At 34.6% G+C, this 26169-nt stretch overlaps 1 protein-coding gene across 2 annotated transcripts in view; it reads right to left on the bottom strand.

Moving 5' to 3' along the window:
* The window catches only part of LOC126893188 (glutaminase liver isoform, mitochondrial), a 112195-nt gene that overhangs the window by 18875 nt on the left and 67151 nt on the right, over window positions 1-26169 (bottom strand). The window contains exons 6-10 of one of the 2 annotated variants that reach the window (XM_050663142.1): window positions 25048-25177; window positions 14168-14411; window positions 8903-9024; window positions 6464-6622; window positions 2101-2277 (exon numbers count right to left, since the gene is read on the bottom strand). In XM_050663142.1, coding sequence (XP_050519099.1) covers window positions 2101-2277; window positions 6464-6622; window positions 8903-9024; window positions 14168-14411; window positions 25048-25177 — 832 coding nt within the window. The remainder of the gene's footprint in view (window positions 1-2100; window positions 2278-6463; window positions 6623-8902; window positions 9025-14167; window positions 14412-25047; window positions 25178-26169) is intronic. The other variant, XM_050663143.1, reaches the window with a different exon arrangement.

Here is a 26169-nt window from a genome sequence, read left to right as displayed (position 1 = left end):
ATTTTTTTGGGTTTAAGTTGATTTTGATTTTGGTGAACGCATTTAATTATTAAAAATTCAAATGTCCGCCCATGGTTGACATTTTTCAGCTCTCTAGTAGTTTTTACGTCAACGTCAACCTTTTTGACAAGTAACCATAGGCGGAGGTTTGAATTTTTATTAATTAAATGCGAAACTACAATTTTATATTATTTCATTTATTCATCCAAATGAGCTTAAACTCAAACAAAATTAGTATAGCTGAATGGGTATTTTCAATACCTTTCAAACGAGGTATCGCTTACCATAGGGTCCCATTTAAAATTATCTGTCACAGTGGAGCTGTAAAGTCATCTGTCACTATTACGTCACCTGTCATGACTAGTTAAGAAGCCTACGTCCGTTTATTTGCTTCCTCCAAATTTCACTATTATAAAAGTATAACCACGATACTATAAATAACAAGATAATATATTGCGCATCTCGAAGAGAAGCGAGTCGTGACGTAACTGGAGACCCAAGTTCGTAATGGTTCGTAATGTCCGAATGATTTCCGATTAGTTTGAATTGCTCGCGGTTGTATAGTCCATGCTGTATGGTCACCTCCGTTAGGTAAATTATTCCGATTCGATTTTTCTGCACAAACTTACTAAAAAAGAGTTCCTTATAACAAATCCACAGGGTGCCGGGAGGTGCCGCGGCCAGAAAATTGTTTAAACAATTTTTTTTAAACAAATTAAAAAAAATCAGTTTTTTCACTTCGTTCAATTTTCTTGGATTTTTTGGGTCATTATAAGCAAAAAAAGCTCTCTTTGTTTTACTAGATTCTAGATTTTTCTCGAAAATTTATGTTTGTCGACTTATACGCGATTTAATATTTAAAAAACGCGAAAATCGCCATTTTCAAGGCTTAATAACTCAGTTAAAAATTATTACTATGAAAGTTAGAAAGTGGCCAAATCAAAGTTTAAAGTCCACCCTACAAGATCCTGAAGAAATTTTTGTTATTATTTTATTACTAAGCTGATATTTTTAATTATTAACAATGAGCGCTAACTGCATACAGGCGGCCGTCAATAGTGAGTGCGAAAAAGATGCACCATTCCGGCCATCTAATGGTGCATCTCACTTGCACTCACATTGACGGCCGCCTCACTTAGCGCTCATGGTTAACAATTAAAAATAACAGCTCAGTAATAAAATAATGACAAAATTTCTTCAGGATCCTGTAGGGGGGGGGCTTTCAACTTTGATTCAGTCATTTTTTACTTTCATAATAATAATTTTTAACCGAGTTCTTAAGCCTTGATGGCCATTTTCGCGTTTTTCAAATTTTATATCGCGTATAACTCAACAACAGTCAATTTTAGAGAAAAATTACAGGAGACCTTTTTGGCTCATAATGACCCAAAGCATCTAAAAAATTATACGAAGTGAAAAAACTGATTTTTTTGAATTTGTTTAAAAATAATTGTTGAAACAATTTTCCGACAGCGGCACCTTCCGGCACTCTGTGTATTTGTTATAAGGAACTCTTTTTAAGTGAGTTTGTGCAACAAAATCGAATCGGAATATGTTACCTAACGGGGGCGACGATACAGCCTCGACTATAAGCTAACAACAAGCATTCAAATTCCGGTCTCCAGTTACGTCATGCGATGCGCGAACTTGGACGTATTTGCGCTACGAGAAGATACTATCTTGTTATTTATAGTATCATGAGTATAACCGTTCAAAAGATACGAGGGGAGGTACGGACTTTTGACTAGCACTGTATATGCATTCTCTGATTATAAACTAACAAGTTTTGAAACCGGTTAGAGTGCTTATAGCGCTCTCTAAGCGAACTGAAATGTTAGACGGCTTTGGTTTCGTTTTGCAACGAAATGAAAATTTGTATTCATGTTTAGAATTACTTATAGTATATTTCTTATAATAGACCATAGGCGCCCATACCCATGGACAGGGGGGGGCGTGCCCCCTAGCTTTTCGGGTGCTTTAAACTATATATTGTTATCCATAGTGTACAAAATGCAATGTGCAGAATCCTCACGTCTGCCCCCCCTGAAAATTTTTATATGGGCGCCCATGTAATAGTCTGTACTGATGAAGTTACTTTACCTTGAAAGCAAACTGTCCCGAATAGTCATACATTCCACAACTATGCATCAACGACAGAACGTCTCTCACACTCTCAGGCTTCAGAACTTTTTCTTCTGATAAAGGACAAATACCGCCATTGGCTAAGGTGGCGGCCATTACGGCTACTAAATCACAATTGACTTCTAGGGAACAACACTAAAACATTTGTTAATATATTAATATTTAAAACAAAATAAAAATTATATTGATTTCACTGCTAAAGTCCCTGAAACGGAATCGAGATTTTAATCCGCTTAAAACCCGAAGAGGTTGCGTGCTCCGAACTCGGAACTGGTATAAATGCTCGATATTCGAAGGCGCTGTTGCCAAATCTACGGAATGAAAATTAATTCGGTTCTTTCTAGTATCAATTGAAAATTTATTATCGTAAAGTACCCTGCACAAACCTTATGGAAATTAGGTCCCAGTGGATTTTGTTGATACTTTGGGAAAATACTCTTTGAAGCATCCTGATAAAAAGTTCTCATGAGCACAACTCAATCGTATGAAGGATTTTCGAGATATAGAGGCACAAACTCGGAAAATTATTTACTGGGTATTCCAATTCCCTGAGTTACTGGTTATCTGGCAACATGTAGAAGTTTGGATCAAGGAAAAGTACTAGCAGTCTAGGATTTTTTCCTGGCTATCCAATGGCGACCTTTACTTTGACCTTGACCTTCAACGGACGTCATCTTCTAGAGTTTCGAGGGTTTTCGGCATTAAATTGATATAAACAGATTGCTCATGGGTTTTTGAGACCGCTAAACACGAATATGCCATCAGAATTGACCTCCGGAGGATGTGGTGGCCAGGGCTACTGCAAGGGACGTCATCTTCTAGAATTTCGATAGTTGTCGGCATTTAATTGATGCAAATGAATTACTGGAGGATTTTTTTGAGGTCGCTAAACACGAATATGCCACCAGAACAGACTCCCGGAGCACCTTGTTTCCAAGGTCAATGAAAGGCGCTCCTGGAGTTTCGAGGGTCTTTGGTACTACATTAATGCAAACGGATTAGTTATAGGTTTTTGACATATACAGACACATAAGCACTTGGTGCCTAAGACAGGTTATTTTCTGGAGTTCAAAACCTAAGATTGCTCCATTTGATTCCTCCATTTGATTTCTCCGAAACTCCAGAAGATAACCTGTCTTAGGCATCAGGTGCTCCTGTGTCTGTGCTGATTACATATTCGTGTTCAGCAACCCCAAAAAGCTATAACTAATCCGTTTGCATTAATTTAGTACCTAAGACCCTCGAAACTCCAGGAGCCCCTTTCATTGACCTTGGAAACCAGGTGCTCCGGGAGTCGGTTCTGGTGGCATATTCGTGTTTAGCGACCTCAAAAAACCCTCCAGTAATTCATTTGCATCAATTAAATGCCGAAAACCATCGACACTATAGAAGATGACGTCCCTTGCAGTGGTCCTGGCCACCACGTCCTCCAGAGGTCAATTCTGATGGCATATTCGTGTTTAGCGATCCCAAAAACCCATGAGTAATCTGTTTATATCAATTTAATGCCGAAAACCCTCGAAACTCTAGAAGATGACGTCCGTTGAAGGTCAAGGTCAAAGTAAAGGTCGCCATTGGATAGCCAGGAAAAATCCTAGACTAGTAGTACTTTTCCCTGATCCAAACTTCTACATGTTGACAGATAACCAGTAACTCAGGGAATTGGAATACTCAGTAAATCTTATAATTTTCCGCGTTTGTTCCTCTATATCTTGAAAATCCTTCATACGATTGAGTTGTGCCCATGAGAACTTTTTATCAGAATGCTTTAAAGGGTATTTTCTTAAAGTAGGAACGAAATCCACTGGACCTAATTTCCATAAGGTTTGTGCGGGGTACTTTATTGTAAATATCGTATAATAATTACAAGACATGTTAATAGACGATTAGAAGTCATACTCAAACCAAATTACAGTACAAATATAAATTCGGGGGGAAGGAATATTCCCGAATATACTCAGTTCCCTTTTGTTCACAGAAGCAAACAGATCAGATGCATATCAATTACACTGGTGTAGGACTTATTAATCCGTTACCGTTACATTCTTTTGATATGTCCAAATCATCTCTGTCATGAATTCAAACACGTGTTCTTCCACTAAGTCGGCGAAACACTGGTTTGTCATTGTCAGTTAGTCATCTAAGTATATGTTTAATATTGCCACATACTAAAAATATTCCTAAAGATTATTCATCGTAGATCGTACAATATATAAAAAGTTAGAACAAGACATTGGACAAAGTCAGTTCGGATTTAGAAATTCTCAAGAATTAGAGAAGCATTATATGCAGTGAATGTGCTAATACAGAGATTTTTAGACGTAAACCAGGATATCTATGTCTGCTTTCTAGATTATAACAAGGCCTTCGATACGGTGAAACATAATCCGTTATAATATAAGAATAATAAATAAGAGTCATGGATCCCGCGTACCAAAAAAAGTTTATTAATAGCAAACTGAAAATTTGTTCATAGCTTAAAGATTTCTAGTCGGACAAACTTTGGTGTATGGGAATAATGGAACAGGGGAAGTTTTATTTGTGGAACATGATAAACGTGCCATCCTGACAAGTTTATGATTTTGTCTGTATTTGTCCGACAAAAATATTGGGTATTTTAACAAGTCCGACACGTAGAACAAGTCAAATGACAGGTATTATGTTGGTGATAAATAGCTGGTGATATTTAAAATAAATTTACGATAATAAATTTTTAATTAATATTAGAAAGAACCAAATTAATTTTCATTCCGTAGATTTGACAACAGCGCCTTCGAATATCGAGCATTTATACCAGTTCCGAGTTCAGCGCACACAACCTTTTCGGGTTTTAAGCGGACTAAAATCTCGATTCCGTTTCAGGGAGTTTTGCCGATTTCACAGATATTTTCTGAAAAAATAACATTTTTGTTCGGTCTTTTAGTGATAAAATTAGTAACGCTCATTGCTCACACATCGAATTTGGACGATCAATATAAAATCGGCTGATATTTTTCTGGTAGCGGGTGCTTGCAGACTCACCGGATTTTTACCGGTCAAACAATCAGTTGCTTTGTTGTAGTGACAGGAGGTTATTAAATAATAATGAATCGTAAACCAAATTTTTTGCTTTATCTTCCATAATCTCAAAATTGTTTTTCAAGGAGCAGCCAACTTCTCTTCATGCATCCCTAGTAAGATTCCTGTCCTGTATCTAAAGTTTTATTCCACAAAACAGATCTTGCCTCCATTAACGAAATAAAGACATCATTATTAATAAAATCACCAATTGCAATCCTAATACAATAACCAAGAATATCTAACTCAATACAACAGCCAAGAAATACAATATGATAATACTCAGCAGAAAAAACCAAATGTATGACAACATCTAAATACCCACTACGATGTAAAATCGAAATTGATGGAAAAATAATAAAGCAGGAAGCAAAGTTTAGATTTCTGGGAATAGATATAACCAGTTACGGAGATGTTGAAGAGGAAGTACGACAACAAAGCTTAAAAGCAAGTAAAGCGGCGGGATCTCTTAATGGCACCATCTGGAAGAACAAACACCTAAGACAAGGCACAAAAGCAGGAATCTATAAAGCAGCAATTAGACCTATATTGACATAAACGGCGGAGACAAGACCTGACACATCTAAAACGAGACGACTACTAGAAACAACAGAGATGAAAATACTTCAACGAATATCAGCGAAAAGTCTGTTGGATAGGGAGAGAAGCAAAAACTTAAGAAGATCATGCAATGTAGAAGATATAAATGGATAGGTAACAAAACGGAAACAGGAGTGGAACGAACACATTAGTAGAATGGCAGAGGATAGGATATAGCAGGAGTATGAATAGCAGGAGATAGGTAAGTCACCAAATGGACGAAGAAGTATTGGCAGACCAAGAAAAAGATGGTGCGATAATTTAAACAATTTAGGAGGCTAATATTGAAGAAGAAACAGGCTTTAAAGCTTACATACAAGAAGAAAGAAGAAAAAGCAATTCTAATTATATAGCAAGCACTATCAAAACTAAAATTAAAACGTAGTACCTATAATTTCACCGATCAGTCCACTGGAATTGGACGATAAAATATCGATGTGTGTGCAATACTGTATGTAGTCACATACGCCAATACTTCCTGGTCGTGGTGGACGGCTGCTCACCGGCATTTTACCGGCACGGATCAGCGGTCGGCGTATGTGCAAATGTGCAATGTCCCGTTCTCACATGTGGTTCACTATTGGGATTTGGACGGCCGGTATAAAATCGACCGTCCAAAATCGGTGTGTGTGCAATTGGCGTACGGTTTGAGTGACTTCAATACCTGAAAATAGAAATCCATACATTCTCTAAATTTACTACTTTCTGGGAAACATTTATGTTCCCTCATGTAGAAACCTAGGGCATAGTTACGATCAGCACATTCACGTTCTGACAAGAATACTGCATTATTAAAACCTAAATCTTCCCTTCCGGCCAACCTCTAGAAACAAAAAAAGGATTTCATTAAAAATATTATAAAATAGTATTATAACGAGCGATCCAAATTATTTTCATTAAATCTATCCGAGCAAAAGATTACGTATGTCTTGTTTTAGTCTGAACTTATATCATTGGTTTATAAATGAATTTTGATTAACATTGTAGAACATAAAAAAATCAGCCAAAACCTTTAACAAGAACTGTAACCAAAAATAAAAAGATTTAAAAATTATAAGTAACAATAATTCATATTATTCCAGAAGATTGTCGTCATCCGCCAGGTGGGTGGCAGTTTGAATATTATTTAAACGATAATCAATGTTTATTATTATTGAAATAAACATTTCTTTTATTTTCTCACAGCAGTAAAATGTATTTTGAATTCAATAAATTACATACACAGATACACATACTTCTTGTTGTGTCAATTATCTTAATTCAAGATTTGTTTGCCACCCTGTACAAATAATTGTTAATGTTTATACTACTGAATAGATAATTGAATAACCTTTCAAATGAGCTAGCACACGACCCCTATTCTCATTTTAAAAAATAATCCATTAGCTCATCACGTCCAGATGGATAACGTCACTAGTATGATATACAGGGTGTCCAGAAACTCTCCTGAAAAACGAAGACCGGAGATTCCTCAGATAATTTTAAGACAATTTAACCCAATTCACCTAGTCCGAAAATGCTTCCTAAGGGAGTGTGACATAATTGTGCCACCCGATTGTTTTCAGCTCCTGGCCTAACAGACGCCGAAGATGTTTACCAAGTAACCAAGTAACCTTTTTTATACAATGATTTATGAGGGACCGTAATTTAAAGAAAGATCTCGATCGAGTTTTTTACATGATTTTTCTAATAATTGTTCTTTTGTTATTGTACTAGTAAATTCGATTTTACGTGCTTTAAGTTATTATGTAAATACTCGTTTATTTTGGATAATTCTTTTGTATTCGAGATGATTAAGCATTGTATAAATAAGAGGGATTTTGAAATTGGCAGTTAGTTGTGAATTTGAATACGTCGGTGTACTTTGATATGTATCGGGCGCGGTATATTTTTGAATTTGTAATTATGTAAATAAATGATTAGATTTGGTGTAATAAATAATTAGAATCGTAGTTTGTAAAATAAAGGATATAAATTCAGTGGTTTTCATTTGTTTAGAAGTAAGTTATTAAAAATAAATAAAGTCAACCAAAACTAAACATTAGTGCCTAAAAGATCATAGAAAAGTCAGTTTTGTAACAGGATCTCTTTGTAGATGGCGTCTTATAATTATTTTTTTAAAATACTTCCAGTATGCTTCTATTTAGAAAAACAAAAACTGGTAACTACGCCTATTTAACTTCCAGAGATAAATCGACTCCATCAATTGCGCTTTTCTAGTGCCGGTAATAGGCGTCCGTTTTGGGTAGGGCAACGGTTATTTTATCGCATAACTTTTTTATCTTTAACTTTAAAGCATTTTTGACAATGGATTATTAAATTATGAGGTATTCTAGTACTAAAAGATTCTCTTGCTTTTTAAGTCGTTAGGATACACCGTTTTCGTTAGGATACACCTTAAAGCAAGAGTACCTTTTAGTACTAGAATCCCTCATAATTTAATAATCCAATCCAGTCAAAAATGCTTAAAAGTTAAAGATAAAAAAGTTATGCGATAAAATAACCGTTGCCCTACCTAAAACGGACTGCTATGACTGGTACTAGAAATTCGCAATTGATGAAATCGATTCATGTCTGGAACATAAATATGTCTGCCAGTTTTCGTTTTTTTTAAGAAGCGTTCTGGAGGTATTTAAAAAAACTAATTACAAGGCGCCATCTTCAAAGAGCTCTAGCACCCTTAGGAAGCATTTTCGGACTAGGTAAATTGGGTTAAAGTGTCTTAAAATTATCTGAGGAATCTCCCGTTCTCTTTTGTCAGAAGAGTTTATGGACACCCTGTGTAAGCCAAAAAATCATATTTAAAAAAATTCGATCTGTTTCGGAATTTGTCGTCAGAATCACCCACTCTCTAAAAATAAATATATTCCATAATTTTGCCTCTCACTGCATATATACAGCTTCCATTTCTATAGAGAACTTTTACAAATGGTTCTGCTCTTCTCTGTCCTCGTGTGTATGTTTCGATGCATATTCCAACTAAGACTTCTTTTTTATTTATTTATTTATTATTTTTATTATATTACTATTAAACTGAAAATTGTGACTAAAAACTTGATTGCAAATGTTGTAAAATTAATTTTATCAAAAGATGCAAACCTACCTCAAAGAAGTTCATAGTAAAGTCAAACTTCTCTGCTGAGCTCATTTCTGGAGAATACATTGTCTTCAACAACGAGCAAATAATAATAGCCCCAGCATTAATCATAGGATTATGAGGTTTCTCTGGAAAGAAAAACGTTATAAAATCTAAAGGCGGAAATACACCATTCAATTCGGTTGAACAATGTGGATGATTCAATGACATTGTTCATCCAAATTTAAAAGCATACATATACACGCTTCAATTATTTTTTATTCAATTCGCTTTAACAATTAAGATGATTCTATTCGTGATTTTTATACAAGTCGAGAAATATTGGAGTCTTTTCGTATTTCCATCTATATACCATTATTAAATGAAATTTTACGTATTTCTTGTAATAAAGTACGAAATTCACACAGCACAAGTCAAAATGAAATAAAAGGTTGAATCGAACACAATCGACAAACTTTTATAGATGCGTCAATGTGGATGAATTATCCCCGTTGTTCAAAGAAGTTGAACGAGAGTAGAAATTGTTTCAACTTATTTAACGTTCAATTTTATTGAAGGCTTTTATTGAATTGCAAAATACATGGTTTATTTTAGTTGAATCGTCCACATTGTTCAACCGAATTGAATGGTGTATTTCCCACTTAAGCACTTATACACTCCGACCGATATAGGAATAGACGTGAGCTGCCCGCTAACCAGAGAAGGGATGCAGAACTCATTTGGGGCTTAAATTACAGAGTTGCCACGGTTCTTACCAATATTGCTGTTTCGCTGTTGCTAAAACGTCACACTGTACCTCATGGGGTAAAATATATTTCGGCAGAGGTGTAACCAGGATGATCCTAAGGGCGGGGGTTACATCAACTTGAAGGTCTCTGTGGGTATGGAATAATAATGGTGTTAAGCATATAGAGCTCAAAGTACATCCAAAAGGGGGGGGGTTATAAACCCCACAACCACCCCCTGGTTACGCCTATGTATTTCTATCCCGCTCGAGGACGTCAAAAATGTATTATCATAGTTGATCACTCCTATTTTTTATTAATTGAAGGAAAATTGCAATTGTTGAATGTACCGGATGTCCCAATAAGAATGGCTCTCGGCCATATCTCAGGAACCGTTTTCCCGAGGCAACTTTTGTTGTAAATATTTTTTTCTCAAAGCTGTACTATAAGCTGCCTTTAAGGCAAGCGTCCACAGACCCGCATCGTACGCATCGTACGCAACGGATTTTAGTTTGCCTTACAAATCGTCCACAGACCCGCATCGTACGCAACGGATTTTAGTTTGCCTTACAATGATTGCCGATAATGCGATCCGTACGATGCGGATCAGTGGACGCGGTTACATAAGTTTCTGTACAAGGCAAACTAAAATCCGTTGCGTACGATGCGTCCGATGCGGGTCTGTGGACGCTTGCCTTAAAGGCAGCTTATAGTACAGCTTTGAGAAAAAAATATTTATAACAAAATTTGCCTCGGAAAAAGCCTGGAAATTATTTTCATAATTGTAGGTCCACCACTAGAGGGCGTAATTGAATATCAAAAATTAAAAAATCAAAATTTTACAAAATTTACCTAATGAAAGGGCACTGGAAATCCAATAATCGCATTCTTCATAAAATTCTGCGCATATTTGATTTCACAAGTTTAAGTCTATCTTTGCAAATAAGAGGTGGGGATGAGTGGGAACCCTCTTATGAAAAATGGCTGTAAGTCCGGTTCTGCTAAATCGAATTTTTGCATACTTAGTCTTGTTGAAAACAGCTCTTTTCGTAAATGTAAGTGTCTTATTTTCGAAATGGCCTAATAAGTAATATGCAAGCTAGGAGGCGTTATTTAATTATTTTCAGAAATCTAGTTATCGTTGGAAAATATTAAATACAAGTATGCATTTTTAATCCTGTATTACAAAATTAGACCAAATTAGCAATATAATACCGAAAACCGTATGTCGATACCTTTTTACTATCTCGAGATATCTTAAGAAATGTGTAAATTTTAAACAACTGTTACTGTCACCGGTAAACGAGGTTAAAGAAAAGTAGTGTGCTATGGAAAAAACAAATAAACATTTTCCAGATGTAAACGTATATAATTAATTAAAACAACAATAAGACAAACAACACTATAAAATATAACAAAGAAATAAAAGCAACTACTAACTTAGTCTTAGTGACTGCCTAAATGTTCAAATTGTTGCCCATCATTTTCGATGCAAGCATATACTCTTTCAAGATAGATTGAATAGCAACAGATTTAACTGGTTTATACTTTTATTTATGGGGATTGATTAAAGACCTTGTTTTTGCCGCTAGGCCCACCACTCGAGAAAACATGATCTAGAATCTAGAGAATACGAAACGCCATTCAAAGCATTGCGAAAGCAGAAATTGAGACTGCTGTTCAATCTACTCTTGAAAGAGTAAATGCTTGCGTCGAAAATGATGGGCAACAATTTGAACATTTAGGTCGTCACTAAGTAAGTAGTTGCTTTTATTTCTTTGTTATATTTTATAGTGTTGTTTGTCTTATTGTTGTTTTAATTAATTATATACGTTTACATCTGGAAAATGTTTCTTTGTTTTTTCCATAGCACACTACTTTTCTTTAACTTTGTTTACCGGTGACATTAACAGTTGTTTAAAATTTACACGTTTCTTAAGATATCTCGAGATAGAAAAAAGGTATCGGCATGCGGTTTTCGATATTATGTTGCTAATTTGGTCTAATTTTGTAATACAAGATTAAAACTGCATACTTGTATTTAATATTCTGCAAAGAAAACTAGATTTACGAAAATAATTAAATAACGCCTACTAGCTGGCATATTACTTATTAGGCTATTTCGAAAATAAGACTCTTACATTGACGAAAAAGAGCTGTTTTCAACAAGACCAAGTATGCAAAATTCGATATAGCAGAACCGGACTTACAGCCATTTTTTCATAAGAAGGTTCCCACTCACCCCCACCTCTTATTTGCAAAGGTAGACTTAAACCTGTGAAACCCAATATGCGCAGAATTTTATGAAGATTACGATGATTGGATTTTCAGTGCCCTTTTATTAGGTAAATTTTGTAAAATTTTGATTTTTTAATTATTGATATTCAATTACACCCTCTAGCGGTGGAGGGTAATTGTGGTAACAATTATGAAAATAATTTCCAGACTTTTCCCGAGGCAACTTTTGTTATAAATATTTTTTCTCAAAGTTGTACTATAAACGGTTCCTGAGATATGGCCGAGAACCTTTTTTATTGGGACACCAGTTAACAAACTTATGGCAATCAGTGTGTTTCGTATTTTCCATCATCATTGTTCATTTCGCACAGGTTTTGCTAGATTTTGCTAAATTTTGACCACACTTTGACACAATTTTTTTTATTTTAGTAGTTACCTGGACAACGTAACCTACTTTCCTGATTATTTCTTGATATTCTATTTATTATTTTTTACGGCAAAATTGTTAAGACTTCTGATTTTGAAATTTGGGCAGCAGTAGGAAGACTTAGTGATGTGTTGAAAAACAAAAAGATACCAATAAATCTGAAGAAAAGGTATTCAACAGTTGTATTCTACCAGTTATGACTTATGGAATGGAGGCCGTGACACTTACAGAGTTGTCAGCCAATAAATTAAGAACAACACAGAGGGCCATCGAACGAGCTATGTTGGAAGTATCTCTAAAAGAACATATAGGAAACGAGGACGTGCGAAGCAGGACGAAGGTGGAAGATGTAATTGAAAGAATTGCGCAAATGAAATGGAACTGGGTAGTGTAATGATATGATGCCAGCGATGGCCCGGTCGACCAGAGACAACCGTAGGAGCAGCCGTGTTGGCGCATAGCACCGCTGGGGGAAACAGAAGGAGTAGTGGCATCGAGAGCATATTTAAGGCGAGCCAGGAGAATGAGAAAGTCAGTCGTTGCTAGCGTGTTGAACTAGCAATGGCTCGACAGCTGATGAGGTGGAACTATGCCTAGGCAGACGCCACCGTGGTGAAGTGGAGTCTTGCCATTACCGTTATCGCAGGAGGCGGTAGTAGCGAGGAACGAGTGACTATGCGCCGTATTGAAGTGCAATGCCGTATATCCGGATCGGAATATAGGGCTATGTTGATTTAACGTAGCGAGGTTGTTATTGTATTATATTGTATTGTTTATCGTATCATTTTAATGTTGCTATTATGACTGTAATAAAGTTTGATATTGTTTCTCCTTTGCAGAAGACGGAATTATATTTTATTTTACTTGTTTTAAACTGTATATAATTATCTTAAATATATTTACTTTAATTTTAACCTGTGTTGTACTGAGTCTGTCGTCCCGAAAGAGCTACCCATTACAGTAGGACACGTGGCACGGCAAAACAACTACAGGTGGACGAGAAACATTGTACATTGGAGACCATGCGAACACAGTCGTAGTAGAGGAAGACCACAAAAACGATGGCTAAACGACATCAAAGCCAAAGAGGGGAAAAACTGGCACCAAATAGCACAAACCAGAGAAAAGTGGAAAGCTTATCGGAGTCCTTTGTCTAGGAGTGGATGCAAACAGGCTGAAGAAGAAGAATAAGAATAGAAAAAATATTGTATTATACACGGGTTAAAATGTAAAAAGTAACTTTCACATTTTCACAATTTAAACATTTCTCACATGGTACCCATTCTGTGAAATTTTATAACAATTCTATTGTATTTAATAAGACTCGCGATTCGACTTCACTTACTTTTTTCAATTTTTCCAAAATATAATTGTTAAAACAAAAATTAAAACAATATTATTAGAAAACTCAAAATCACTATTATTAAAAATTGAGATTTTACACAAAACTTGTCAACGTCGCGAATCGTCCCTATAGTAAAACTATCCACATAAACAGCTAAGAGATTGCAAATCCACTGAGCGCTCTCTACCGTAATTTAAAATTTGCTAGCGCGCACAGTATGTTCAGGCACAGTATATAGAGGTTACACAGTAAAACCACTCCTTTGTCGGCGCTTTGATCTCGAGAAGTAATACCGGCAGTACGCAATTGGCAATTCACCAGTGGTGGATGCGGATTTTCCCTGTTAAAATCCGTACGTTTCTATGCGACTAACAATGCGAGAGTGGGGCAAAAGCGACTAAGAACATTGCGCGGTCGCCATGCGCAACTACATATTTTACTTCCAATTTTTCGGAGAGTGGTTCTACTGTCCCTCTTTATACTGTGGTTCAGGTCTATTCCTATTTCGGTTCAACTGTACCTTTGATCAAACTTACTATTGTGGTCGAGGATGAGTTCGTTGAAGTTTCTACCACTAGGTTCTTGACCAACATACTGATGAACAACGTCTGCTCCAAGCAAGTCTAAAGCTATACCGTAAGACAAAGGTTTGCTACATGACTGGATTGTGAACGGTATATTAACATCTCCTATTGAATATCGTTGTCCGTCTATAGTTACAATACTGACTCCCCAATAATTCGGGTTCATGCGTTTTAGCTGTGGAATGTACGACGCCACCTATAATATAAAAATACTGTTATGTTACCTGCCAATTCACTGACCCCCCAACGCCCCCAGCAAACGGCCCGTCACCCGTAAGTGTACTTGTTAAAGGTCCAATTCCTTCTCGAAGATGTTGATTTACCTGAATGCCGAACGGGTTTAATTCGTCGAGACTTATCTACCGTTTACCAGAAGCTGGGTAGGACTGTATACAAGAGAAGATTTGAATGAACCGGATTTATATTATTAGTTATAATCTCGATGTCATAGTGCGCGTTTATAAATTTTAATAAATTGTACAAAGTAATTAGATATAAATTATATGTGTTACTATGTTTTCCCATCTAGCACACAACGTCTGATGGACGTCCATGTAACGTACATTTAAAGTCCAAACGTCCATGGACCAAAACTGGACGTACTATGTACGTACATTACGCGACGTCCATTGGACGTTTGATTTCAACGTACATTGGACATCCATTTGTGGTCTATGGAGATTTTACACAAAACGCGATTATTAATATGAGTAATTATTAGCTTCTTGTTTTAATCAAAGCAATATTATCAGTAGAATATAAAAAGCTTTCAACAAATGCAGTCACATATTTTTTCATCATCGAATTAAAACACACTGACCCACTAAAATTATTTTAATTAATAATAATATTAGACGATGATAAAATGATCGTAAACTTTTTCAGTATAAAAGAGCTACATCGGTAATTATAGACCTTACAAGAATTAGACACGACCAATTTAAATCTTAAATGTGCATTTGTAACTGTTAAATTTCCCGCCTTGCAATATTTGTCCGCCATCGAATATCTTTTTAGTTACCAGTTTACCAACTGGCACGGCGTATTTCATCTTGATGACTTCATCTTCATTCTTCATGCTCCTAAACTAAAAATTTTTTCTATGTACATGCGTGCATGCTGCTGCATACGCCGCCATTAACTGAATCTCGTTTTTATTAAATTATTATTTACAATAATACATCCTGTGATAATACCTTTGTGTTTGCTGTTTATCGTGCATGTTCAGTCGTGCATTAATAAAGTTCCTATATAAAAGTACCTAATACCGGGTGTCCACTTATATTTTCCCCCATTTTAACTGCCTATAACTTCTAAACGGCTCAAGATAGAAATATGAGGTTTTCGCTGAAATGTTTTATTTTAGTAAAAGTTTTGTCTGAATGGATTGAATTTTTTATATCGCTTTCAAATACGAAAAAAATGGTGGATTTTTGAAAAAAACTTTTTTTTAATGGAACACCCAGTATACTTTTTTTAAATTCAAAGAAAGGTCATTCACCTATCCAGCGATATAAAGTTTTTCAAAATCGGTTGTCAAATCACTGAGTAATTAATTTTTAAAATGAGAGGTGAAACATGGATATCACATACCTAAATAACCTAATTAAGCAAATTGGTATTATGTTATGTGATTTCCACATTGCATCTCTCATTTTAAAAATTAATTGCTAAGTCATTTGACAACCGATTTAAAAAAAATTATATCGCTGGATAGGTAAATAACCGTTTTTTCAAGTTTTTAGGTAAATGATTATTTTTTATATCGTTTTTAAATAAACAATGGTGGATTTTTGAAAAAAAAACGTTGTTGACTTTTTTTTATTAAAACACCCAGTATTTTTTTTGTAACTTGAAAAAATGGTCATTTACCTATCCAGCGATATAAAAATTTTTAAAATCGGTTGTAAAATGATTGAGCAATTAATTTTTAAAATGAGAGATGCAATGTGGAAATCACTTGACATAATATCAATTGGCTTAGTTATGTTATTTAGATATGTGATATCCACGTTGCACCTCTCATTTTAAAAATTAATTACTCAGTGATTTGACAACCGATTTTGAAAAAATTTACATCGCTAGATAGATGAATGACCTTTCTTTTTCTGAAAAAAATATACTGGGTATTCCATTAAAAAAAAGTCAACAACGTTTTTTTCAAAAATCCGCCATTTTTTTTTTCGTATGTGAAAGCGATATAAAAAATTCAATCCATTCAGACAAAACTTTTACTAAAATAAAACATTTCAGCGAAAACCGCATATTTCTATCTTGAGCCGTTTAGAAGTTATAGGCAGTTAAAATGGGGGAAAATATAAGTGGACACCCGGTATATTATAATAAAGTTGTTATAGTAAAGAAAAATAAAAAAACGTCTCTTGTGTAATATTTTAATGTATAAGTTTTAGTATTAAAGGAACTATTTCCTATAAAGGCTTTTTGCTATGTATTCACAAAATTATAGATACTAGATTGCTTTCTGAAAAGTGGGCTAAAAATGTCCATAAGACGTACATTGAATGTACATCAGATGTACATTGAATGTACATAAGGCGTACACTGAAAGCTCCAACAACGTACACTGTACGTTTGTTGCGGACGTTCTATGGACGTCCAATTTTGGGAACCCTGGATGTTCGTTGGACGTCCATCGGATGTCCATTGTACCTTAGCGGGACGTCCATTGGACGTTCCAATGTACACAGATGTACGTCCATTGGATGTCCATAAAACGTACTTGTGCTATCTGGGTTAGTGTGTACAACACGAAACTACAGCCGCATTATATTCTAGTTCAATCAGAGAGTGCAGAAAGCACCTCTACCGGTTTCGAAACTTATTAGTATATCATCAGGAGGCACATAATGATGCTCTCTCTGACCCAACCAGAACAAACCCCGGCGTGTAGTTACGGATTGCAACGAACGAAATGGCAGGTATGCCGTAGCGGCAACTGCTAGCAAAAGACTAAGTTTTCAATCTAATAGCACATAAAATAATATTAAAAATATTACTCTACATCCCACCTGATTGAAAACAATGGGAACCTTCTCTGCCATTTCGTTCGTTGCAATCCGTAACTGCACGCCGGGATTTGTCCTGGTTGGGTCAGAGAGAGCAGAATATGTGCCACCTGATGAGAAACTGTAGTTTCGTGTTGAAGAATATAAATTAAGTGTTTTCAATTAAAATAAAGTTAATAAATAAAGTGTTGAAAATATAATAAACAAATAAGTCAAATCATAACAATAATTGTACTATGCCCCTTTTCACGTCAATATTACTTACTTACTTATCCTCTTCGTTCCCACTGGAACATAGGGCATCTACTGCCACTCTCCATTTTTGCCGGTCTTGTGCTTTTTCTCTGACTTCTTTCCAGGTTAGGCCGACGTTTTCTGCTTCTTTAATAATTGTTTTCTTTCATGTATTTATCGGTCTCCCCTGGTTCCGTTGTCCTGGAGGTTGGAATTCCAATGCTTGTTTTGTTATGTCTGTGTCTGGTTTCCGCAGAGTATGACCCACCCATTTCCATCTTCTCTTTCTTATTTCTTTATGTATTGGTTTTTGCTTCGTTTTTTTCCTTAAGTCTGAGTTTGTGATTCGGTTGGGCCAAAATATTCTTAGAATTTTTCGTAAGCATTTATTGATGAAAGATTTAATCTTTCCAGTGTTGTGTTTTGTTATTCTCCAAGTTTGTGATCCGTATAATAGTACAGCCTTTACATTACTATTGAAGATTTTTACTTTGGTGAATTCGTGTTTGAATATCGTCCTCTGCTCTTCCTGTCGTGTTCAGTATGCTTCCTAGATAACTAACTCTTTCCACTGATTTCAGCTCTTGATTTTCTATTTGTATGCCCATTTCTCTCGGTGTGTTAATCTTCATTAATTCAGTTTTATTCATGTTTATCTCCATACCCACTTTTTACCATCTTTGGTTATCACACATGGACATCAATATAGAGCACTGGTTTCCATATGATTGCCTAGGTAGAGGTGTAACATGAATATCCAAGATGTCATTGGTCAATATTCACTTTGAGTGGTCTAGTCATTTTTGTCTGTCACATGCACAGAATCGCTCGGAAAAGAGATAGATAGACCACTGATCGACTGCTCGCGCGTTACACTATTTTGCTGAGTATGCCTTGTCTATTCTAACTATGTATATGTTCAAAACCTAAGAAAATGGTTCAATACGTCTACAACCGGACTATTCCGAATAGCTGTAGGTAAAGTTAGGATAGACATGCTGATCGCCAACATCCGGAGCGTAAGAAGAAGAAGATGACTAACTTGACGATTAGGTCAATTGAAAAAGGAACGTTATAAGAAAATCTCTCAGTCATAGTTTTTATGAGTCTGTGATAAAAGAAAAATTTAGTGAATATTTTTATTTTTATTTATTTCCATAATTTTCCTGAAAAGTCACTACACGCCAAAACCTTTTTTAGAGTGTTGTCAAGCATTAAGAAATACGAAATACGCTATACCTAATTCTTGAACATTTTCGCAATAACCTCGTAAGATAATCGAGCCTTTCGACATTTATTTCATTGTGTACAAAAATATGTGATGCCAAAAAAAATACAATAATAAAGAAAATTGCTCACCACTTGACAACACTGGCAAACAAGAGTATTTAAAACCATATTATGTAAACCAAAGTAAACACAAATGACAAATCCATACCAAATAATTAACAGCAAATACCTGTGACGTAGCGATACGTCATTGCGGTTTAAAAAAAGTATAGTACGGTTCGAATTGTTCCCATCAAGATAAGGAGTAACTGTATGAGTATCTATTTGTGGAAAGACATGATTTTATATAATCGTAGTGACATTGACATTAACATTATAATTTTGTTTATCTTTTATTAAAAAATAATTTATTGCTACTTACCGGCTTGCTGAAGGAGCAAAATACAGACGAGAATGAACATTCCCTTATTATAGAGGATAGTGGCATAATAATAGAACTGCCTATACTATACTAAATTTACAATCAAGATGCAGTAGAAATAAACAAACCAAGACACGGTAAATGCTACTAGTAGGTACTCCCGAATCATAATTTACAATGGATAAACTTTGAAAATTATGATTTGGGATTTACAATGTATATGTTACCGTTAAAACCCGATTTCAGTTAAAACCCGAATTTACTAGGAAAAACTGGTTTTAACTATGCGCTTTAGAGAATTCTAGTTTTAACTAGTCAAAACTACATTTGACTGTTAAGTTCAGTTAAAACTAGAAATCCAGAACGAATTTCATTTAGAGTAGTTTATACTAATTCAAACTAGTTTTTACTGGAATTACTAGCGAATACCCGTTAAAGTACAAATAATACAATTTGGCTTGTTCGGGGTAGTGTTAATGGGGTTCGGGGTGGTGTTCGGGGTTCTGCATTGTTTTTATTGGATATTTTACACTACTGTATATTATTCACCATAAGCTATAATGTCAAAGATAATGTTTAGAGCAGATATAGAAGAACGTGGAAAGAACGTTTTTTGAAAAAGATTTTACAAAAGGAGAGACCGAAAAGAAATAAAGCCACTACAATGTTGTGACGAAAAGTATGTATAGGCATCTAATGAATTAATGGCGGAAGTATAAGATGTGGAACTGTCTGCCAAGAAAACACCGTTACAAAATCGAAGACTAAAACAATTTAGAATTGTTGAAGCTGGCGAAATAAAAAAGTTGACTTCTAGAATTGATCCCATCAAATATTATTTACCTGCCGAAGACATTTTTGACATAATTGAAGCAGCCCACGTTGCTATTACTCATGGAGGTGGAGATAGGTTGAAGACTGAAATTGCCAGAAAATACGCAAATATAACAATTGATATGATCAAAAATTTTATATCAATGTGTGAAACCTGCCAACGGAAGAAGAGTAAAAATATGAAAGCAAAGAGGGGTCTTGTGTCGAAACCTATATTGCATTCAGAAATGAATAGTCACTGTCAGGTAGATGTGATTGACATGCAATCACAGGAGGATCACAGCTACAAGTTTATTCTGGTTGTTCAGGAGTTGAGATCGGAAAATAAAGAATCTGGTGTTGAAGAGGCCGGTCTTATTGGACAACATCAAATTTTGTTAGCTAAAAAGGAAGCATACGAGAGTTTGAAAACGCAAGCTAAACAAATTAAATTATTTACCGAGTTTTAGTTGAATCTGGAAATTACTGAAAACTTTAGTAAAAACTAGTTTTAACTGAAATATGTTTAGTCTCAACTAGAATTAACTGATAATACTTAATAATATCAAACTAGAATTGTCTAAAGCGCATAGTTAAAACTAGTTTTTCCTAGTAAATTCGGTTTCTAACTGAAATCGGGTTTTCACGGTAACATATATACATTGTAAACTATGATTCGGGAGTGCTCCTATAAGCATTTAACGTGTCTTGGTTTGTTTATTTCTACTGCATATTGATTGTAAATTTAGTATAGTGAAGGAGAGATTAAAAATATAATCAATGGGCTCAAAAATAACAAAACGCCAGGAGAAAACGAAATAGTGGCAGAAATGCTAAAGAATGGAGGGAAAGAACGGCAAAAAGGATGTATAGCCTTACCAAGAGGATATAAGAAGAGCAAAATATGCCCAAAGATTGGACCAAAGCTCTATTATGCCCCATATAGCAAAAGAGGGATACATTGGCATGTGAAAATTACAGAGGTGTTGCTCTGTTGCATACTTGTTACAAGGTATTAGCCAGGATGATAAGAGAAAAACTCAACAGATTTGCTGAAGATAAATTATCTGAATATCAGGCCAGATAGAGTTAATAGATCAGTGGTCAGATCAGATTTTTACTCTAAAAGAAATCCAGACTACCTGCTATTATGAACATAAGGTAGCCCTTAATGCATTGATCCTAGATTTTAAACAAGCGTAAGATTTTTTTATTGGCATTCATATTAGTAATTCAGTCAGTAACAAGTTGACGGATTAGTCCTAACTACCCTAAATATTCCTAACTACCCTAAACGAATATCCAAAAGGAAAAAATGATTGTAACAAAAGGAACTTTCACTGGGACACACACTTCTCCTCCAGGGACACGGATAGGTAAGGTAAATTTACAAAAGGCAAAAAGGTGTCAAAAACTACCTAAAACTTGCCTAATGCTACTAGTCCAGAGCGCATCTGTTTTGAGATGGACGTTGAGAGGTGACATATTTTTTTGCACAAATTGCTTAGAATTAATCATATAATGATAATTGAGTTATCCTCCCACTCAAAAAGGTCCGGAACATTGTTTAAATGATCAAAATGTCAAAAAATGAAGGGAAAATTCGTTTTTTTTTCTTTGTTTTTTGATTATAACTTTAAAAGTATTCACTTCAGAGAAAAGTTGCACTCACATAAAAGTTGCGTAATTAAATTTTTTCTACAATATATGATTGGTTAAAAATTTTAAAAATTTTTCACCCGTGTTGCAAAATAGCAAAAATTGCGAAAAAAAAACATAAACAAGTATTCGCATTTTACGTTTTTCAACCATTTATGCTACACTTAGGACTTTCATATTTTACCCAGAAAAACTTTATGATATAATAAAACAACATTTTAAATTTCATTAAGATCGGTTCAACAGATTTTGCAAAATAAATTTTGCAATCCAGCTTTCGCAAAAAAAATCATTTTTTAAAAATATTGCAGGACTGAAAATAAAGCAGATAGCAAGTTAAATTTTTTACATATTAGAAGAATACTGTACCTTTCATTTGCAATTTGCAAAATTAAAATCGGTTAACTACCACGGCGTCAGGATTTTTTTTAATAAACATTAATTTTTGGTGCTACGCGCAGGACAGCGGTGTTCGATTCACTCAAGTTGATTTCCACCAAAATTTCTTCCAATCTTTATCTAATATATTATTTTTTTACTCTATATTTCATTGTATTTTGATATTTTAATTCCAGAAAAATCAAACTATTGTGATTATTGTTTGTGAAATATTGTTTAAACAATTGCATATGTTTAAAAATAATACACTTTTATTCTCTAAGTTAAGGGGGGTATGGTTTGAAATATTTAATTTTTTTATTATTTCAAATAAAAGTGGATACTTTCAAGAATACTCTCTGAAAATTTCAAAATAATCGGAGTAAAATTACCAGAGATACAGCGTGTTGAATATCCCTACCTTAGACTCGCTTTGCCGCGGCTTCGCGCCAGCACGCTTGAGCGTAGTGAGAAACGTTAAACAACTGTTTGCCTTCTCTTTTGTAGATTACTCCTCGATTCAAAAAACATATTTCAATGTGCATCACTTTACTATTTGGCAGACAAATAAGAAGATGAAGATGCAGTTGTCAAAACTGTAAACGCATTTTTCTCAAAACTGCCTTTTCAAATGCGGTGGACATTGTAACTGAAAAACTACTCGGCCGATCTACCTGATATTTTGCACAGATTTTCTTTAGACATTTCATGAGGTAACAACGTCGAGATATTTTTCTTTTTTTGCTTATTTTTTGTTCAACAATAATAAGTCTGTAGATTTTCACAAAATTTTTACCAAAAATTTCATTTTTTTGATTTCTGAGTCATACCAAAAATTATTAAAAATAAATTAACTCGACGTTGTGACCTCGTGAAACTCATAAGCTAATTAAATCTCTTTAAATTTTTGATTTCGTATGATCGAGTGACGAGTTCTGATGTCCACCGCAAAATCCATTTTTTTTTGTGAGCTGCCTGTCAAAATTTGTCACCGATGGCTTATTTTTCAATATTTTGGATTAAATTTTGTTCTAAATCTTCTTTGAATTAATATCTTAATATGCTTATTTAATTTAAAAATAAAATAATTGTACCATAGCTTCGAGAAACATTCACAAAAATGTGCTTGATATGTTGATTTCAAACCATACCCCCCCCCCTTAAAATATATGAACAGAGTAAGTTTTTGCTAAAAAAAGTATTATTTCAAAGGACAGAGTATGTGTTTTTATTTTGCAATAAACAAATTTATTTATTTATGTCGAAATGTACTAAAAATTAAAATTTATCAATCATTATCGAAGGTCATTGGAATGCCCAATCAGAGCAAACGTATTCGTTGTCCTGCGCGTAGCACCAAAAATATTGTTTATTTAAAAAAATTCCTGACGCGGTGGTAGTTAACCGATTTTAACGTTGCAAATTACAAATGAAAGGTACAGTATTCCTCTATATGCAAAAAAAATTCAACTTGTTGTCTGCTTTATTTTCAGTCCTGCAACATTTTGAAAAAATGAACTTTTTTGCGAAAGTTGGATTGCAAAATTTATTTTGCAAAACCTGTTAAACCGATCTTAATGAAATTAACAATATTGTTTTATTATATCATAAAGTTTTTGTGAAATATGAAAGTCTTAAGTGTAGCATAAATGGTTGGAAAACGTAAAATGGCAATACTTGTTTTTTTATGTTTTTTTCGCAATTATTGCTATTTTGCAACAAGGGTGACAATTTTGATAATTTTAACCAACCCTATATTGTAGGAAATTTAATTACGTAACTTTTATGTCAGTGCAACTTTTCTCGGAAATGAATACTTTTAAAGTTATAATCAAAAAACGAAGAAAAAAACCGAATTTTTCCTTAATTTTTTGACATTTTAATTATTTAAACAATGTTCCGGACCTTTTTGAGTGGGAGGATAACTCAAATATTATTATATGAGTTTTTTTTTTTCAAGCAATTTCTGCAAAAAAATATCAGTCACCTCTCAACATCCAAATGTACTAATAGTTTTACAGTCTATACTACTACAATACAATTTCAAGCGTACGATAGGATTAAGAAGGAAAAAATGTATGAAGTACTGAGCTCTTTGGGCATACCCGTAAAACTGATTAGATTAGTTAGAATGACTTTGAATAGCACACGAAATCATGTAGTATGGGGAAGATTGTCATCGGATGAATTTGAAGTAAACAGAGATCTTGGACAAGAAGATCCGTTATCCACAATGCTTTTCAACTTAGTATTGGAAAAACTTAGTATGTATGGAGAAAAACAAAGCTAAGGATATATAAAACGGTAATAACGCCCACAGTGACGTACGGTAGTGAAGTATGGACAATGAAAACAGCAAATACGGGGAAATTGGAAAGATGCTAAACACGGTAGAAGGATGCGACGAATAAACAGGGGGCTAGAGTAGGGTGACCAAACGTCCCGTAAAAACGGGATTGTCCCATTTTTTAACGATTTGTCCCGGGGTCCCGAAAACGTCTCTCGGGACGCCTAAACGTCCCGCATTTGCGTTGGGTTGATTTTATGTATCCAACTATATTTTCTCTCTTTAATTCTTCTTCAATTTCGGCATTTGTTTTCATTCGTATTTCTCCTTGATACATTGTGGCCCAGTATTGTTCTCATTATTTTTCTTTGAAATTTCAAAAAGCTTCCTCTTTCTTATTCATCATGATTATTTCCATCCTATATGAATAGGTCTTATTAACGTCTTATATAAACTTCATATTATACTAAGAGTCTTGCTTCTCAGCAGATTTCTATTAATTCCATATGTTTTTCTGCCTTTCAGAATTCTCTCCTCTGTTCTTTCTTTTCCGGTTTTTAGAGGTGTAACAGCGTCCAAATTTGTTGAATTTCACTATTTTTCAAATAAATTGTCAAATTTTCATTTAATTATTCTTTGATTACTTTGTCCCCTAGACCATTTTGATGTGTATAGTATGAGAATGTATTTTTGGAAAGAAATCTTTTATATAATTATAGTGACAGTGACATTAACATTATATTTTTGTTTATTCTTTATTAAAAAATAATTGACTGCTACTTACCGTTCCGCTTGTGTTTTCTTTGCACTTCCAATAAATTAGTTCTAACTCTTTACTAAATTCTTGAAATTCGGGTATAATAAATTGATGTCTAAAGGCGTATGACAATAGTCCCACATTTGGTTGTACTATGCTAAAAGTAAAATAGTTGTTCAAGGTAATGTTCATAATACTCAAGATCTGTCAAAAAATTAAGTTATAAGAGAAAAAACATAAAAAATATCAAATTGACTCCAACCAATTGTCCGCCACAGATAGAATTGTTCACTTGTACACTTTATGTTTCGCTGATGATCAAATTCTGATTGCTCAGGTTCATGACGACTTGAGTTACATGACGCGGAAGCTAAGAGAAGAATATAACAAATACGATCTCGCAGTCAACATTAAGAAAACTGAAGCCATGTGTATTGGAGGGACAAAGCAGTCCATTATATTAGACGCTGGGGTAGAAATTAAACACTGTGACGAATAAAAGTACCTGGGCATGAAGATAAATCAAGATAGAAAAGACAGAAACATACAGGGTAGAAAAGCCATATCCACGATGAACGGCATTGTGTGGAACGTGGGACCAAACAATAGCTAAAGCAAACAAACAGCTCATAGACAATACCATATTTAAAATTGTAATCACATATGGCAATGAAGTTTGGCCACTGAAACAAGGAACAAAGAGAATATTACTAGTAACAGAAATGGACTTCTGGAGAAGAGCAGCAGGCAAATCAGGAAGAGATCGGATACCAAATGAGATAATACGAGATGGGAGTCACACATACAATAATTGATGACATAAAAGTATGGTACGGCCATGTACAGACAATGCCAGATAACAGGATCCCTAACCAGATTTTGGCGTGGACACCACAAGGGAGAATGAAAAGAGGAAGGCCGAGAAGAAGCTGTAGAGAGGGAATTGAAAAAGAACTAGAGGAAAGAGAAATCCCTCCAGGTCTATGGTTAAACATAGAAGAATAGTAGTAGTAGTAGTAGTAGTAGTAGTAGTAGTAGTAGTAGTAGTAGTAGTAGTAGTAGTAGTAGTAGATAGAATTGTTTATACCACAACACTACAGGCCAGGCCAGGTCCAAAAGGTCATTAATAAATTGAATCAAACGTGAAAG

The sequence above is a fragment of the Diabrotica virgifera genome, chromosome 10, assembly GCF_917563875.1.
Source record: "Diabrotica virgifera virgifera chromosome 10, PGI_DIABVI_V3a".
NCBI classification, from domain to species: Eukaryota; Metazoa; Arthropoda; class Insecta; order Coleoptera; family Chrysomelidae; genus Diabrotica; species Diabrotica virgifera.
Note: the sequence above shows the minus strand (reverse complement) of the source record. Positions and strands in the feature narration are given on the sequence as shown.